Genomic DNA, 14,380 nt, shown 5'->3' on the forward strand with positions numbered 1-14,380 from the left:
CGTTTAACTAAAGACTTTATTTGAATTTCACCAAATGAAGTTTTTCCACTAGTGTCCTTTTTTTGTTCCAGGATCCAATCCAATCTAGCACACCACACTGCATTTAGATGAGTGTTTTTTTTTTGTTCTGTTTTAATTTAGGTGACATTTATTGGATTCCAGGTAATATAGTAATCACCAAGAGTTCATTGATGAAGAGACAGTCACGGACCCTTCTTTTATGGAATGTCTACAAATTTGTTGAGTCTTAGAACAATCTAGTATTATAATAACATAGCGACCGTATATACAACAGAACAAAACACTGCCTGCTCCTATGCCATCCTTAAAATTGTTGCTATGTTTGAGCCCATTGTTATAGCCGCTCTGTCAATCCATCTCATCAAGGGTCTTCCTCTCTTTCTGTGACCCTCTACCTTACCAAACATGATACCTTTCTCCAGTGGGGTTGTACTACAGTCTGTTGAAAGGGGTGTCAATTTCATGAGTTTCTTTTTGGCTGGTACTAAAAACAAGGAATGTTAGAGATTATCGAAATGTGTTTTATAGAAATGTAAGAACATTAAGAAACAAAGTCAATACAAGTTATAAAAGCCTAGGAACAAAAGAGCAGGTTTGATCAGTTTTCTGACAGAGGTTTGAATCAGAGCTGTATTTTGTGGAAGCTTAGTTCATTTACTAACTCTTCACTCTTTATTTGCCTTCATTTCACATAAGGGCTGTAGGATAGTAAAGGAGTCCCTGGGTGGTGCAAACGTTTAGGCACTTGACTGCTGTTTCTTTCTATTGTTAATATTCTAGGATCAGTGATGTAAAGTGGAATGGGGCCTATCAGTCAAGAATAGGAGTTAGGAAGGATCACCGAAGTATTTGTGGTTTACAGCTGTAGAAAGAACTTTTTTCATACCAAATGACTCTTTTGGAAACTTTAAGAGAGAAGGATAACAGTAGCTCTGGTTTGCAGTGCTCTATCACATTTTACACTGGAGCTTTTGGAATTGTTTCTATCTCTCTATGCTCTTAACTGAAAGTAACTTTAAACATATGTATCTTTTACCTCTATTGATTTGGGTTTAGTTTCTTTGATAGTTATATTTGTATACCAGATAAAATACATAGTCTAACGGACAAGTGACATAGTAAACTGAAGAACTGTGAGAGTTCATGATTGGATACTAAATAGCAACACTTTAGATAGTGTTATAGAAGGAGAGTCATGTCATGGGCAAATACTAGGTGAAACTCATTAAATTTTGATTTTTGTAATATTTGATAAAATTGTGATCTTTCCTATATAATTATTTTTTGTTTGGCAATTAGTTTTTTTTTTTTTTCAATTTCCTTCCAGGTTACTTTGACATATTCAGTACTTTACGTTCATCTTGCTTGTACAGACGACATCCAAGAACTCTTCAAAGCATTTGTTCAGATCTTCAGTACTGGCCAGGTATGAAGCAACAACTGTATGTCTTATTTTGAAAAAAATAATAGATTTATTATGTTATTCTGATTTGTCTTCCTTAATAAGATTAATTATTTGCAATATATATAACTAAAGGTTACTGTCCACAACATCCATAGTCTTATACAAATAAATAAAAATAGGAAAAAATAAGCAAAACACATGAATGGTCAGCTCACTAAAGAAATAAAAGTAGTTCAGTAAAAGTACAAAAAAAGTTTTCAAAAATTTCCCTCACTCATAATCAGGGAAGTGCGATTGAAAATAACTTTTTTTTTTTTGCACATCAGATTTTTGCCTTTCAAATTTAAAAGATTTATATTATTCATTGTTGGCAAGGACACCCATTTATTGGTGGTAGCATAAATTGATAAAAGCCTTTGTGCAGGGCAATTTCTTAGCGTCTAACAAAATTTGCACCTTATAGTTTCACTTTTAGGAATTTAATCTACATGTGCTCTCAAGGATGTTTGTACAATGATGTTTATTGCTGTATTCTAGCAATGAAATACAGGAAACATCTAAGGCCCATTTTAAGGAAATTGTCAAATAAATTATAGAAATCTCATAAACTGGGAAACTATAAACACCCATTAAACTAAATGCAGTATTTGTGCTGCTTTGAAATTGACTGCAATATATTGTTAAGTGAAATAAGGTAATTGCAGAAAATTATGTACAGTTTCCAGAGTAGTTTTTGTATAAAACGTGTGTTTGCAAGCATAGAAGATAGTCATGAAATTGTTAACCGTGGTTACTTTTGGCAAGTGGGATTGGAGTTTGGGGAATTAGGAAAAGTTGAGTATTAACTTAATACTCTTTTACCTTTTTTTTTAGATTTTGTAATTATCGAGAAAAATGTAAAATTAATTGTATAGATTCAACTGATTTTAGTGACTTGGCTTTCTTGGGAAACTGTCAGAATTTTCAGAGTCCTGCTGGCACAGTGGTGAAGAGTTCAGCTGCTCCTTGAAAACCCTATAGGGCAGTTCTACTCTGTCTTATAGGGTCGCTATGAGTTGGAATTGACTCGTTGGCAGTGGGTTTGGTGATGATTTTATCAGAGTTGCTACCTCTTTTTCCCCCCCAAATTATGTTGTAAAATCCTCTTCTATATTTTCTTTTTCCCCCTTTAATCATGAATAAATTGGATGTTTGAGATTCTTTTTATAAAAAGGATGGAAGAAAACTGTAAAGCGTGTTTAAGAGTCAGGTAAAAGAACTGTCAAAAAATAAGTTTATAAAGTAGGTTATACGTGTATGGTGTCAGAGCTTTGAATCTTAGGTACTTTTTTCCTTGTAAAATGTATAATGAAAAGTAAATGATACTGTTTTATTCAGTTCTTATACAGTCTCGGGGTTTTAAAACTTTGAAATCACGAACACGACGTCTACAGTCCACCTCTGAAAGATTAGCGGATGCACAGCATATAGCACCATCATTTGTGAAGGTAATTAGATCTTTGGGGGGAGAGGGGTGTCCAGAAAGCAGTAATTTTCAAATTATTAAAACGAGGACCTTTAATACTTGCTTTGTGTTGTTGGCTTTCCACCTATGATAAGGTATTAATAACCTGTGTAATCATTATAGCTACAGCTCATCTGGGTGTAGGACTTTCCTGTCAACTTGCCTGTTTCACAAAAATCCCTCAGATTTTTCCCCACCAAGCTGCACCTTCTTATGTGTTCTCTATATTAATGAGTGGCATCTACCCGTTCACCCAAGCCCAAAATCTGGTGATCAACATAGATTTGTCCATTGTCTTAGTTATCTAGTGCTACTATAACAAATACCACAAGTACATGGCTTTAACAAACAAATTTGTTCTGTCACAGTCTAGGAGGCTAGAAGTCCAAATTCAGGGTGCCAGCTTTTCAGTGCAGGGACCCTGGGTCCAAAGGACAGGCCCCACTCCCAGCGCTTCTTTCTTGGTGGGATGAGGTCCCTATCTGCTTGCTTCTTTCTTTCTCCTTTTATCTCTTATAAGATAAAAGGTGATGCAGACCACACCCCAGGGACTTTCCCCTTACATTGGATCAGGGATCCCCTTACCTGCATAAGGGTGTTGTATCCCACCCTAATCCTCTTTAACATAACCTGATTTTGTCTCATTAACCACAGGCAGAGATTAGGATTTACAACACATAGGGAAATTACATCAGATCACAAATGCTGGACAACCACACAATACTGGGACTCACAGGCTAGCGAAGTTGACACATGTTTTGGGGGGACACTATTTAATCCATGATAGCCATCTTCCCTCACTCCCACATCCATTGATCACTAAAGTTCTGTTGATCTAATATCCTAAATATTTCTTAAATCTTTTTTTCTCCTCATCTGCAGTTCCACTGCCATAAATAAGCTGTAGCCATTTTTTGCCTCATTTACTCTAATAAGCACTCTTTTAGTCTCTTTGCCTCTAGGTTTGCTGCCTCCAGTCTAGCCACCAACTAGCCTTTCTAAAATGGTGATCTACTTGCATTGCTCTGCTTTATTGAAAAACTTCTGACATGGGATATAGGGCATTTCATCAACTGATCTCTGCCTACCATTTTTCTGTCCTCCTCTTTCAATATGCCGTCCACTCTCTACCCTGACTTTTCCTCTTGGCATTTTGAATTTCTGTCATATAAAATTGCTTGCAGTTCTTGAGCACCAGAGGTTGTTGTTTCATTCCTGTGTCAGATTTTCACGTTTGTTCCCTGTGGCTTACATGTCTTATTCTCTGCAAGGCCTTTCCTTGACTTTCATAGGAAGCATTTCTTTTTTTCTTTTTAAATTTTCAAATATATGAGGGCTTTTCTCGTTATCTTTCTTTAAATTTATGTCAAGCTTAAGTGTGTCATGGTCAAGGAACAAACTCTGGTTTCAGTCCCCTGGAGTCTGTGAAAACTTGTAAGTGGTCCCTTCAGTGGTCGGGTTGTTTTGGAAATGTTCCCTCTGTGCTTGCAGAGAATGTGGATTCTGTACCTGTTGAGTGCAGTGTCCTTGGTCAGGGTCACTAACCGGCTTCCAAGCTTCTGTATCCCTCCAGATAATTTTGTCTGCTCGTTTTTAGCAGTTTTAGCAATAAGAGGTATGTTAAACTTTATGTTTGTGCATTTGTCTCTATCTGTGTAGTTCTGTCAGTTTCTACTTTATATATTTTGGGGCTATATTACCCAATGCCATCGAGTTGATTTCGACTCATAACAACCATATTGGACAGAGTAGGACTGCCCAGAAGCATTTCTTTTACCACCATACCTCACACTTAATTCTAGCATAATATCTATGTAATTTAAAACACTTGTTTAAATTTTTCTGCCTAGTAGACTGAAAACTTTCAAACCAGTGATCTGTTTGTCTTTATATCTTCAGAACTTACATAGGGCTGAGCATATGAAAGGCTCTCAGTAAACATTTATTTAATAAATTGATGAGGCATTAACTTCAGCAGAGATAAAGGTTGTGAGCATCACGCCATTGGAATCTCAAGTCAACAGCTGCCCTGTTAACTGTTTCGGTGTAGTGTTCTTGCAGAGAGTGTTGTCACTTTCTTTATATTAGCTGGTTGATGTAGGCATGAGTCTAGTGTTAGTTTCCTGCTCAATGATTCAGTGTTTCTTTGTTTGAGTCTTAAATCTAATTTTTCCCTCTGACAGTAAAAATTAAAGATTCTGGAATTTTAGTGAATTTTTTAGGGTGTTCCCAATATTGCTGAAGAGTTTTACTATCTATATAACCAACGAATACTAATACATTGTTTCTGTACTTAGGGGTTTCTTTTGCGGGACAGAGGATCAGATGTTGAAAGTTTGGACAAACTCATGAAAACCAAAAATATACCTGAAGCTCACCAAGATGCATTTAAAACTGGTTTTGCAGAGGGTTTTCTGAAAGCTCAAGCGCTGACACAAAAAACCAATGGTAGGTTAATTTGATACTATAGTCTGTCTTTGCATTGATTGTCCGCCACTGTATTCACAACTTAAGCGGTGTGGAAGAGAAAATGTCTGCCGGCACATTCACTTTCTCAAGAGAGAAATCAGAGTCAGGGACAGAAGTATGAGTGTGCGTCTAACCCCAGTAGCTTTGTGAGCTTTTTGACAGTAGGATGCTGAAAGAAAATCATGGCAGTTGTGCAAAAGAATACCAAGTTCCAAAGTTCCATGTAAAGAAACATGATTACCACAACAACCTAATATTTGCATTTCATTGAGCTATCATGTTTCATTGTCATTTGATTTAAGGCTTTTGCTTCCCCCTTCAGATTCCCTAAGGCGAACTCGGCTGTTTCTCCTTGTTCTACTGTTGCTTGGCATTTATGGACTCTTAAAAAACCCATTTTTGTCTGGTAAAGTCTCTTTATTTATTGGATTTGTTATTTTTTTATATATTTTTTAAATACTCATTTCCTTTTCATGGTTAGTCTACCTACAAATTAGAGGGAAAAATCAGTTCTAGGATGTAGACTTTTCATTCCTAAGTCAAGATTTCTCAGTTTGGGTTACTTTGAGATTTGTTTTTGCAATGAGGTAGAAGAGTTTCAATCTGTTATGATTCATACAGTCTCCAGTATCAGAGGACTTACTGTATTTACATCGCTTGCTGGATTCCAAAAACAGTTCTTTTGGACAGTGTAAAAATTCTAACTTCCCATTGAAAATAAAAATGAAAAATTCTTCCTTATTTTTAGGGCTTTTGAGAAAAATTATTATTTTGTTGCTATTCCAGGGATTGTATTAGAATAAAAGACGTTAGTTCAACTTTAATATATTAATCTCCCAGATTTTTAGATTGCTGTCCAGTTATAAAATTTAAAAATTCTATAGAATTTTACAATAGCATTACAAAGTGAAAGTCTTCTATTTCAAAGAAAAATTAATATATTGAATTTTTTTCTTAATTAGTATTTAACTCCCAATTAGTATTTTTCAGTTCACCCATCTAAAACAAAGTGATAATGCCAGGTTGAAATGGTTTCAGGTAATTTTTTAACTACCATTTGGTTTTCACCCTACGTTTCATACTCGCTTTATGATTGGCTACTATGAGAGAAAAAAAAAAATGTACAATGGAGAATGTTAATTGACCTGGATCAGGAATTCATCCCAGAATTTGCATGTAGCCCCAGATATTTTTTATGTTTTTTGAGGCATTAAACCTGGAATGACTTTTTAACATCCAGAAATGGCTTTTTATTTCTAGATTCACCTTCTCCTGCCTATTTTTTTTTTTTTTCCAAAGAAGAACCATTTTAGGGACAATAGGAGTGATATCAGCAGGGAAGGAAGGCACGGAATGAGCTCTGATTATTTTTGTATGTTTTTTAATTCGTGTGTACTATCAAGGAAAGCATTATTAAACTATGAAAGGCATTGCCTTTGTGTAATTATTATATTCTATTAGGTCCAGATGGTTCTCACACAAATTTATTTGCATCGTTTATTAAGACTATATAGATCCTTAAAAGTAACTTGATAGACTAAAACCATTAGTGTCCATTCTAGAACTAATGTTTTAAATTTGTTGTCCCAACTTACATATTTTTAATGTTTTAAATGTTTGTTTTGCTTCTCAGTTTCAATCCATCATAAAGATAATATTTTTGGCCTCTTCTGAGGAAATTAGAAATTGCTCTCATTACTCTTTTGTAGTTGCTGTAGTTTGGAAGTTTTTACTTGAGGAGAGATTTAGGAAAGCTTTGTAATAGTTCCCCAAAGTCGATCTCATATGTTTAATTGTACTGAACTTTTTATGACCCTTCTTATACTTAATGAGGTCATTATTGATATATCATCTGACAGCAACTAATACTAGTTGTCAGAGGAAGAAGGCTACATGAAAAGTAAAATAATACGTTAAGCCTCACCTTTTTTTTTTTCTTTTAACATCTGTGCCAATTTTTTGTGCCGTGTTTAAGGCAGTGCACTTTAAAGTGTAGATCCATGACCACTTGTACCAGAATAACTAAGGATACTTGTTAAAAATGCAAGCTTTCCTGGATTCTGTCTCAGACCTGCAAACTAGAAGTTCTGGGTCGTGACCTGGGAACCTGCATTTTAACATGTTTTCCAAGTGATTCTTATGTACACTGAAGTTTGAGAACCACTGTTTAAGATTCCTATCAATTAGATGTCATAAGGAGAAGAGGCGAATAATTTTTGGTTTTTATTGGAAAAGTACAAAGGTATTGTTTTAATGAAAATTGTTTAGTCCTTAAACATACTTGAGAGACCCAGAAAATGTAGCTTCTAGTTCTCTGACTTACTTTTTGTGACCTTAGTTTGCTTAGACATTTAAGTTTTCTGGACTTTGCTTTCTTGCACCTATAAAATAAGTTGTTTATAGTATTGTGAATCTGTCAATATGAAGTATTCTCGTCTTCCCTTTAGTCCGCTTCCGGACGACAACAGGGCTTGATTCTGCAGTAGATCCTGTCCAAATGAAAAACGTCACCTTTGAACATGTTAAAGGAGTAAGTTCGAAAGTTTTCCTTGCCACTTTTTAAACAGTTATCTAATTGTTATTCTGCGTAAGGTTAACATTTGATTGTAAAGGTTATTCTAGAACAGGTAAAATTGCATCCGGAAGTCTTAGAAACTTTAATTTTTGGGTAAATGACAGTAGCATGATAGGCCTTGGTATTGATTTGTGAAGTAACAGCTGAATGTAGTGGAATGAATGTGAACTTTAGAGACAGACTAAGGTTTTAAATTTAGTTTTGCCACTTACTGGCCTTGTGACCTTGAGCAAGATACTTTGGACTCTCACAGATAATGTATGTGCCTGGCACATAGTAGATAATAATGGTATTTCTCTCACCTATTCCTCTTATTTGTAACACCAATATCCAAAACATATTAGACAATATATATTTCTTAAATAAATAGAATAAATGAATGCTAGTTTATAGACAAATAATTAACTAATTCATTTGTGTAACAAATATTTATTAGTGTCTGTTAAGTGTCAGGCCCTTTTTAGGTGCTGGGATAGAACAAAAAAAGAAAACTCTGCCTTCATGGAGCTTAAATTCTAGTGTTGGGAATTGAACAATAATATGCTAAATGAAATAATGAAGTATTTTAAGAGGTGATAAGTGTTATGGGGAAAAACTGAGCAGGGTAAAGGAGATTGGAAGTTCTGGAAGAGCAGTGGCAGTTTTAAATGAGGTGTTCAGGTTATTGTCTGACAATAGTCAAGGCAAGAGATGATGGTGGCATAGACCAATGTGGTAGCAGAAGAATCGGTGAGAAGTAGTTAGATTCTGAATATATATTTTAAAGGTAGGTTCAACAAGATTTCATGATGGATTAGGATGTGGGGTATAAGAGAAAGAAGAGTCAAGAATGACCACAAGATTTTTAGATTGAACACTTAGAATGATGGAGTTGTCATTTATTGAGATGAAAAAGACTATGGGTAGAACAGATTTTGAGGAGGAAGATTGTGAATTCTGTTTCAAGCATGTTATTATATTATAAGTGAGATATCCCAATGAAGTTTAAGTGTATTTGAAAACATGAGTGAGTGCAGAGGACCTTTCTTATTCTGTATGAGGTCAGCAATCAGCACCTACTCTAAACTGAAGCCAGTATTGAGGCTGTAGTCAGCTAGGGCATTCTTTGATTCTTTCTGCCTGCAATGTATATACTTAGTCACTGATTATATCACATTTCTTTTGGGATGAAGGGATTTCTGAATCCAAAGCTAAAAAAGGCCTGCTGATGACTGAACCTTATAGAAGGAATTGAGTTCATCACAATTAAGATAGGTCCTCGCAAAGTTTTCCATGCTAAAACAAATCAGTATTATAATTGCTACAAAATCTAAATTTTTATAGAGCAAAGTAATTCAGTTTACCGGCATTTACCAGAACAGTTTTGCCATTTTTACTACTAGGTAGTACCTGTGATCAATCCTAACAAGTCTTATAAGGGTATTGGTTCAGTGGTAAGAATTCCCACGTTCCTCATGGGAGACCAGTTCCATTCCTGGCTAATGTACATCACGCACAGTGGAGGTTGGTGTGATGCTGGAACGGCATTTCATTTAGTTGCGCATGGGGCTCCCATGAATCTAACACATCTTAAAGGACATGTTTAGGAATCTCATCCCTTGCCCAGGATTTCTGAATATATAGACATATTATATATAACCAAAAAAGCCCAAACCCACTGCTGTCGAGTCGATTCCAACTCATAGCGACCCTATAGGACAGAGTAGAACTGCCCCCATAGAGTTGCCAGAGAGCACCTGGCGGATTCGAACTGCCGACCTGTTGGTTAGCAGCCATAGCACTTAACAACTACGCCACCAGGGTTTCCACGTGATATATGAGACAAAAAAACCAAACCCAGTGCCGTCAAGTCGATTCCGACTCATAGTGACCCCATATAGCTGCCTTAAAAATAAGGTGTCTTGGTGGCACAGTGGTTAAGTGCTCAGCTGCTAACCAGAAGGTCAGTGGTTTGAACCTACCAGCGTGCTCCACTGGAGAAAGATGTGGCAGTCTGCTTCCCTAAAGACCACAGCCTTGGAAACCCTATGGGGCAATTCTCCTCTGTCATACAGGGTCTCTATGAGTCAGAATCAGCTAGACAGCAGTGGGTTTTGGGGGCATTAACAATATTAATAAGGGCTTTTTATATTCGTTGCTTTCATCCCCAAACCCTGCTTTCCCTCACAGATCTTATATTAACTAAGAATTCTCTTGGCATATAAGTTAGGGAGAGAATATGTAGTTTATTTGAGTAGTAGATGATGTTTAATCTCTTTTTTTTTTTATTCCTACAATTCAGAGTTGGCATTACGTCCATTATTGTGAACAAACACATTGATCTTATTTTAATATATAGATTTCTTTGAAAACTTTAAAAAAAATGCTCTTTATTATAAATTAAAAAAATTATATTGAATCTTAACATATTTACAGGAAAGTGCACAAATCATAAATGTATAATAGCTCAGTAAATTCACAAAGTGAGCACATCTATGTTATCAGTACCCAGCTCAAGAAGTAGGACATTACCAGAACCTTCCTAAAAAAACAAACCCGTTGCTCACGAATTCCGACTCATAGCGACTCTAGTGCCTCTTTTTAGACACTGTCTCCCAACATGACAGGAATAATGATATCCTGTCTAATATCATGCATTAATTTTGCCTGTTACTGAATTTTATATAAATTTAATATGTGTGGTATGCCCTCTTTTGCGTCTGCCTTTTTTCACTCATCATTATATTTGTGAGAGCCATCCATACTGTTATGTAGGGTTGTGGTTCATTCATTCTCATTGCTGTATACCAAGCCCATTGCCTTCAAGTCAGTTCCAACTCATAGCAACCCTATAGGACAGAGTAGAGCTACCCCATAGGGTTTCCAAGCTTGTAAATCTTTATGGAAGCAGACTGCCACATCTTTCTCCTGCAGAGCAGGTGGTGAGTTTGAATTGTCGGCCTTTTGTTTAATAGCCAAGCACTTAACCACAGTACTACCAGGGCTGCTTCACTACTGTGTAGTATCCCAGTATATGAATACCACAATACTGTATTCTTTCCACTTCAGGTGGACATTTGGGTTGTTTCTAGTTTTTGGCTTAAGTAGTGCTGCTGTTAATATTCTTTTACATGTCACTTGGTGACTATATGTATGTATTTTTCTCAGGTGTTAGGGTGGACAAATTGCATTTAACCATTAGCTTTATAAAATTTTCATAAATTAAAAATAATTTAATCAGAATAACTTTCAAAGACCATTAGAAGTCTAATGAAAACCGTGCTTACTCTTTAACGATTGTGATATTTTCTGGAAATATTTCTGGGAAATTTCCTATAAGATAATTGGACTTCAGTTTTAGATTTTCAGAGTGCTCTTTGGTCCAAAACCGTTTTATGTTTTAGCAGGCACTTTCTCAAGTCGTTTCTTTTTAACCCTGCCCAATAAACATGAGTTCTTTTCTCTCACTGAGAGCTACTTAAAGTTGTTGTCTAACATAAGGTTACAAATTGGTTGCCAGTGAGCTGAATTGGGTTAACAGATGTATTATTTGGCCAGTGTAGTTTAAAATATACATGTAACACACACACATTCATTTTAAAATTTAAATTGGTAGCTAACATTTTTAAATTGGAAGATTTCTGGGGTCTCTTTCCCCCTTCCTTCTTAAAAAACAAATGCCTGGACCACTGGTCCTATAGTCCTACGTAACAGCAGCCTGGTAGAGCCAAGTCATTGTTGTTGCCTTCTTTAATAGACATTTGCTCTCCAAGTCATTGTATTGTGACCACTGTTGTTATACGTCTGGCCTTCCATGTTCATTTTTGTTATCTTTCAAACTCCATAGATGTTTGCATTTGTGACAACAGAAAAATTGCTTACCTTTTTTGATAGGCATCTTTTTGTGTGTGTGTGTGTGCTTTAAGTGAAAGTTTACAAATCAAGTCAGATAGGCATCTTTCTTTATCTTATACCAGAGTTTTTTAAGTTGCCCCGTTGTTTCACCTGCCATCCATGTTGGTCAGTTTTGACTTTATTCTTGCTGGGGATTTCAAGTCTGAAAAATTTCATATTATGGGGATTAAATGGTTATTTTTCTGACTTCTAATCCCCTTTTTTTTTTGCTACAACTTTTTACAAACTTTTTATCAGCACACTATGAGTTAATTTTAGACACTGTCTCATGATATTTGTTAGGAGCTGAATCATTTATTACCTCGTAGTAATCCCTTATGATGAAATAACCTTATAATCACAAATTAGTGTTATAACTTAAGACACGGAGTTACCTATTGTGAACACGTAGTAAGTACACAAACCACATTTGCCTTGGAGGTCTCATAACCAAGTCAAAATAATTCTGGATTTGGAACTTGCTTGGTGAGTCTTTTTCGCTCATATCAAATGCTACTGACATATTTAACTAGAGTTTTGAATAAAACACTCCTTGTTAACTGGAGGAAGCACTATGTCATGAGAAACTGTAAGCAGCTCGAAATGGTTTTTTGGGATAGTAAAGAGACTGCATGATTTGAAGTAAGAGTCAGGAGAGAACTGTTTGTGTGAGTGTTTAAAACATATATACTTGGAAAGTCTAATTCAAAATCCACATTATATTTAGGAGCTTGATAGAAACTCTGATAACCTGATCTATTCTTTAAAATTATTTGGTAAATTGTATCAATTTAGGTGGAAGAAGCTAAACAAGAATTACAGGAAGTTGTTGAATTCTTGAAAAATCCACAAAAATTTACTGTGCTTGGAGGTAAACTTCCAAAAGGTAAGGAAGGTATCTTCCCTTTACCATGATTTCATCTAAAAAATAATACTGTAATATATTACTACTTTAACTTATATCAGATTTAACTGATTAAAATTTAGTTCTGTATTTGCTATTTTTTAAAAAATATTCTGAACATACACTCTAACCTTTTTGTGTAATTTAAAATTTTATTTTTTATTTCAAACTTTAAGTTGGAAGAATAGTACAAAGAATCCCCCTCCTGAATACCATTAACCCAGACTCAACAGTTGTTAGGATTTTTTGCCCCATTTGCTTTATCATTCACTTTATCTGTTTATATACATGTATTTTTTTTTAACCATTTGAGAGTAAGTTGTTGTAAACATTGTATGCCTCTACCCCGAAAAACTTCAATGTGTATTTCCTGAGAATAAGGACATTTTTTTTTTCTTTTGTTATGGTACTTTAGATGAAGGTTTACAGAACAAACTAGCTTCTCTTTAAACAATTAGTGCACATACCCTTTTGTGACATTGGTTACCAACCCCACAAGATGTCAACACTTTCCCTTCTTGACAAATAAGGACTTTTTTAAAATGTAAATTCCAGTTTGTAGAAATGGCTCGGCAGCAGTGTCTGACCCCTTCTAATTTCATAGGGGAAAGGAGAATCAAGACCAGTAGCCCAAGGCTTATTCCCAGGAGGCAGAGGTCAAACGTGTTCTTTCTCTGCCATCTTTACCAATTCTGACGCCAACTCTCTCTCCCACGGCACTCTCTAGTTCTCCGCTGGGTTTAATAAGTCATTGCAGTTGCCACACAGAACTCATATACCTAAGGCCTCTGCCTGAAGGCACCCAGTTTTCTCTCTCTGTGGACCAGGAAGCCCACCGTACTGTCTCCTGCTGATGGATCACTCTTGCCACTGCTTTTCACTGTCTTCAGTGTTATAGCTCACTCCGTCTCTCTGGTCTTCTGCTTCCAGGAGCTTCTCAGTGCAGGGATGCCAGGTCCAAGGGACGTGCTGGCTCCTGTCTGAGTTTCTTTGGTGGTAGTGGGATTCTCTTCTTTCCTGCCTCTGGGGTGACTCACTTCAGGCCCAGCAGGATGGCAAGACAAACCATTCCCTTTGGTGGGCCACAATTACCATATCTACACAGTTCTACCGAGATTCGGTGAGAGAATCACTTTGGTGAGAGTTACAAGAGCAAAGCTAGAAAGGCCACACAAAAGTGATCCATGGCACTGCACAGAACAATTATTAAAATGAAATTTAATATCAATATAAAACTATTATCAAATTTACAGTTCATATGCAAATTTCATAGCCCTGGTGGTGCAGTGATTAACAGCTACAGCTGCAAATCAGAAGGTTGGTAGTTCAGATCCACCAGCCTCTCCTTAGAAACCCTGTGGGGCAGTTCTACTCTGTCCTATAGGATCGCTGTGAGTCGGAAACCGCCCCACGGCAACATGTTTGGTTTTTTGGTTTTATTCAAATTTCAGTGGTCCTGGCCTCCCTCTCCAGGATGTCACATTGCATTTAGTTTTTCCTTTAATTTAAACCAATTCCTGAGCTTTCTTTTGGGGCAGGGGGGAAGGAGAGTTGTGGTTCATTGTCTTATCCATTTTGAAGAATACAGGCTAATTATTTCTAGAGTGTTACCCAAATTTAGGTTTGATG

At 36.1% G+C, this 14,380-nt stretch overlaps 1 protein-coding gene across 2 annotated transcripts in view; it reads left to right on the top strand.

Annotated features, from left to right (window-relative positions):
* The window catches only part of YME1L1 (YME1 like 1 ATPase), a 49,693-nt gene that overhangs the window by 11,929 nt on the left and 23,384 nt on the right, over positions 1-14,380 (top strand). The window contains exons 4-9 of one of the 2 annotated variants that reach the window (XM_064284940.1): positions 1,349-1,447; positions 2,804-2,913; positions 5,228-5,378; positions 5,722-5,805; positions 7,847-7,929; positions 12,643-12,733. In XM_064284940.1, coding sequence (XP_064141010.1) covers positions 1,349-1,447; positions 2,804-2,913; positions 5,228-5,378; positions 5,722-5,805; positions 7,847-7,929; positions 12,643-12,733 — 618 coding nt within the window. The remainder of the gene's footprint in view (positions 1-1,348; positions 1,448-2,803; positions 2,914-5,227; positions 5,379-5,721; positions 5,806-7,846; positions 7,930-12,642; positions 12,734-14,380) is intronic. The other variant, XM_064284941.1, reaches the window with a different exon arrangement.

This window comes from Loxodonta africana, chromosome 4, assembly GCF_030014295.1.
Source record: "Loxodonta africana isolate mLoxAfr1 chromosome 4, mLoxAfr1.hap2, whole genome shotgun sequence".
NCBI classification, from domain to species: domain Eukaryota; kingdom Metazoa; phylum Chordata; class Mammalia; order Proboscidea; family Elephantidae; genus Loxodonta; species Loxodonta africana.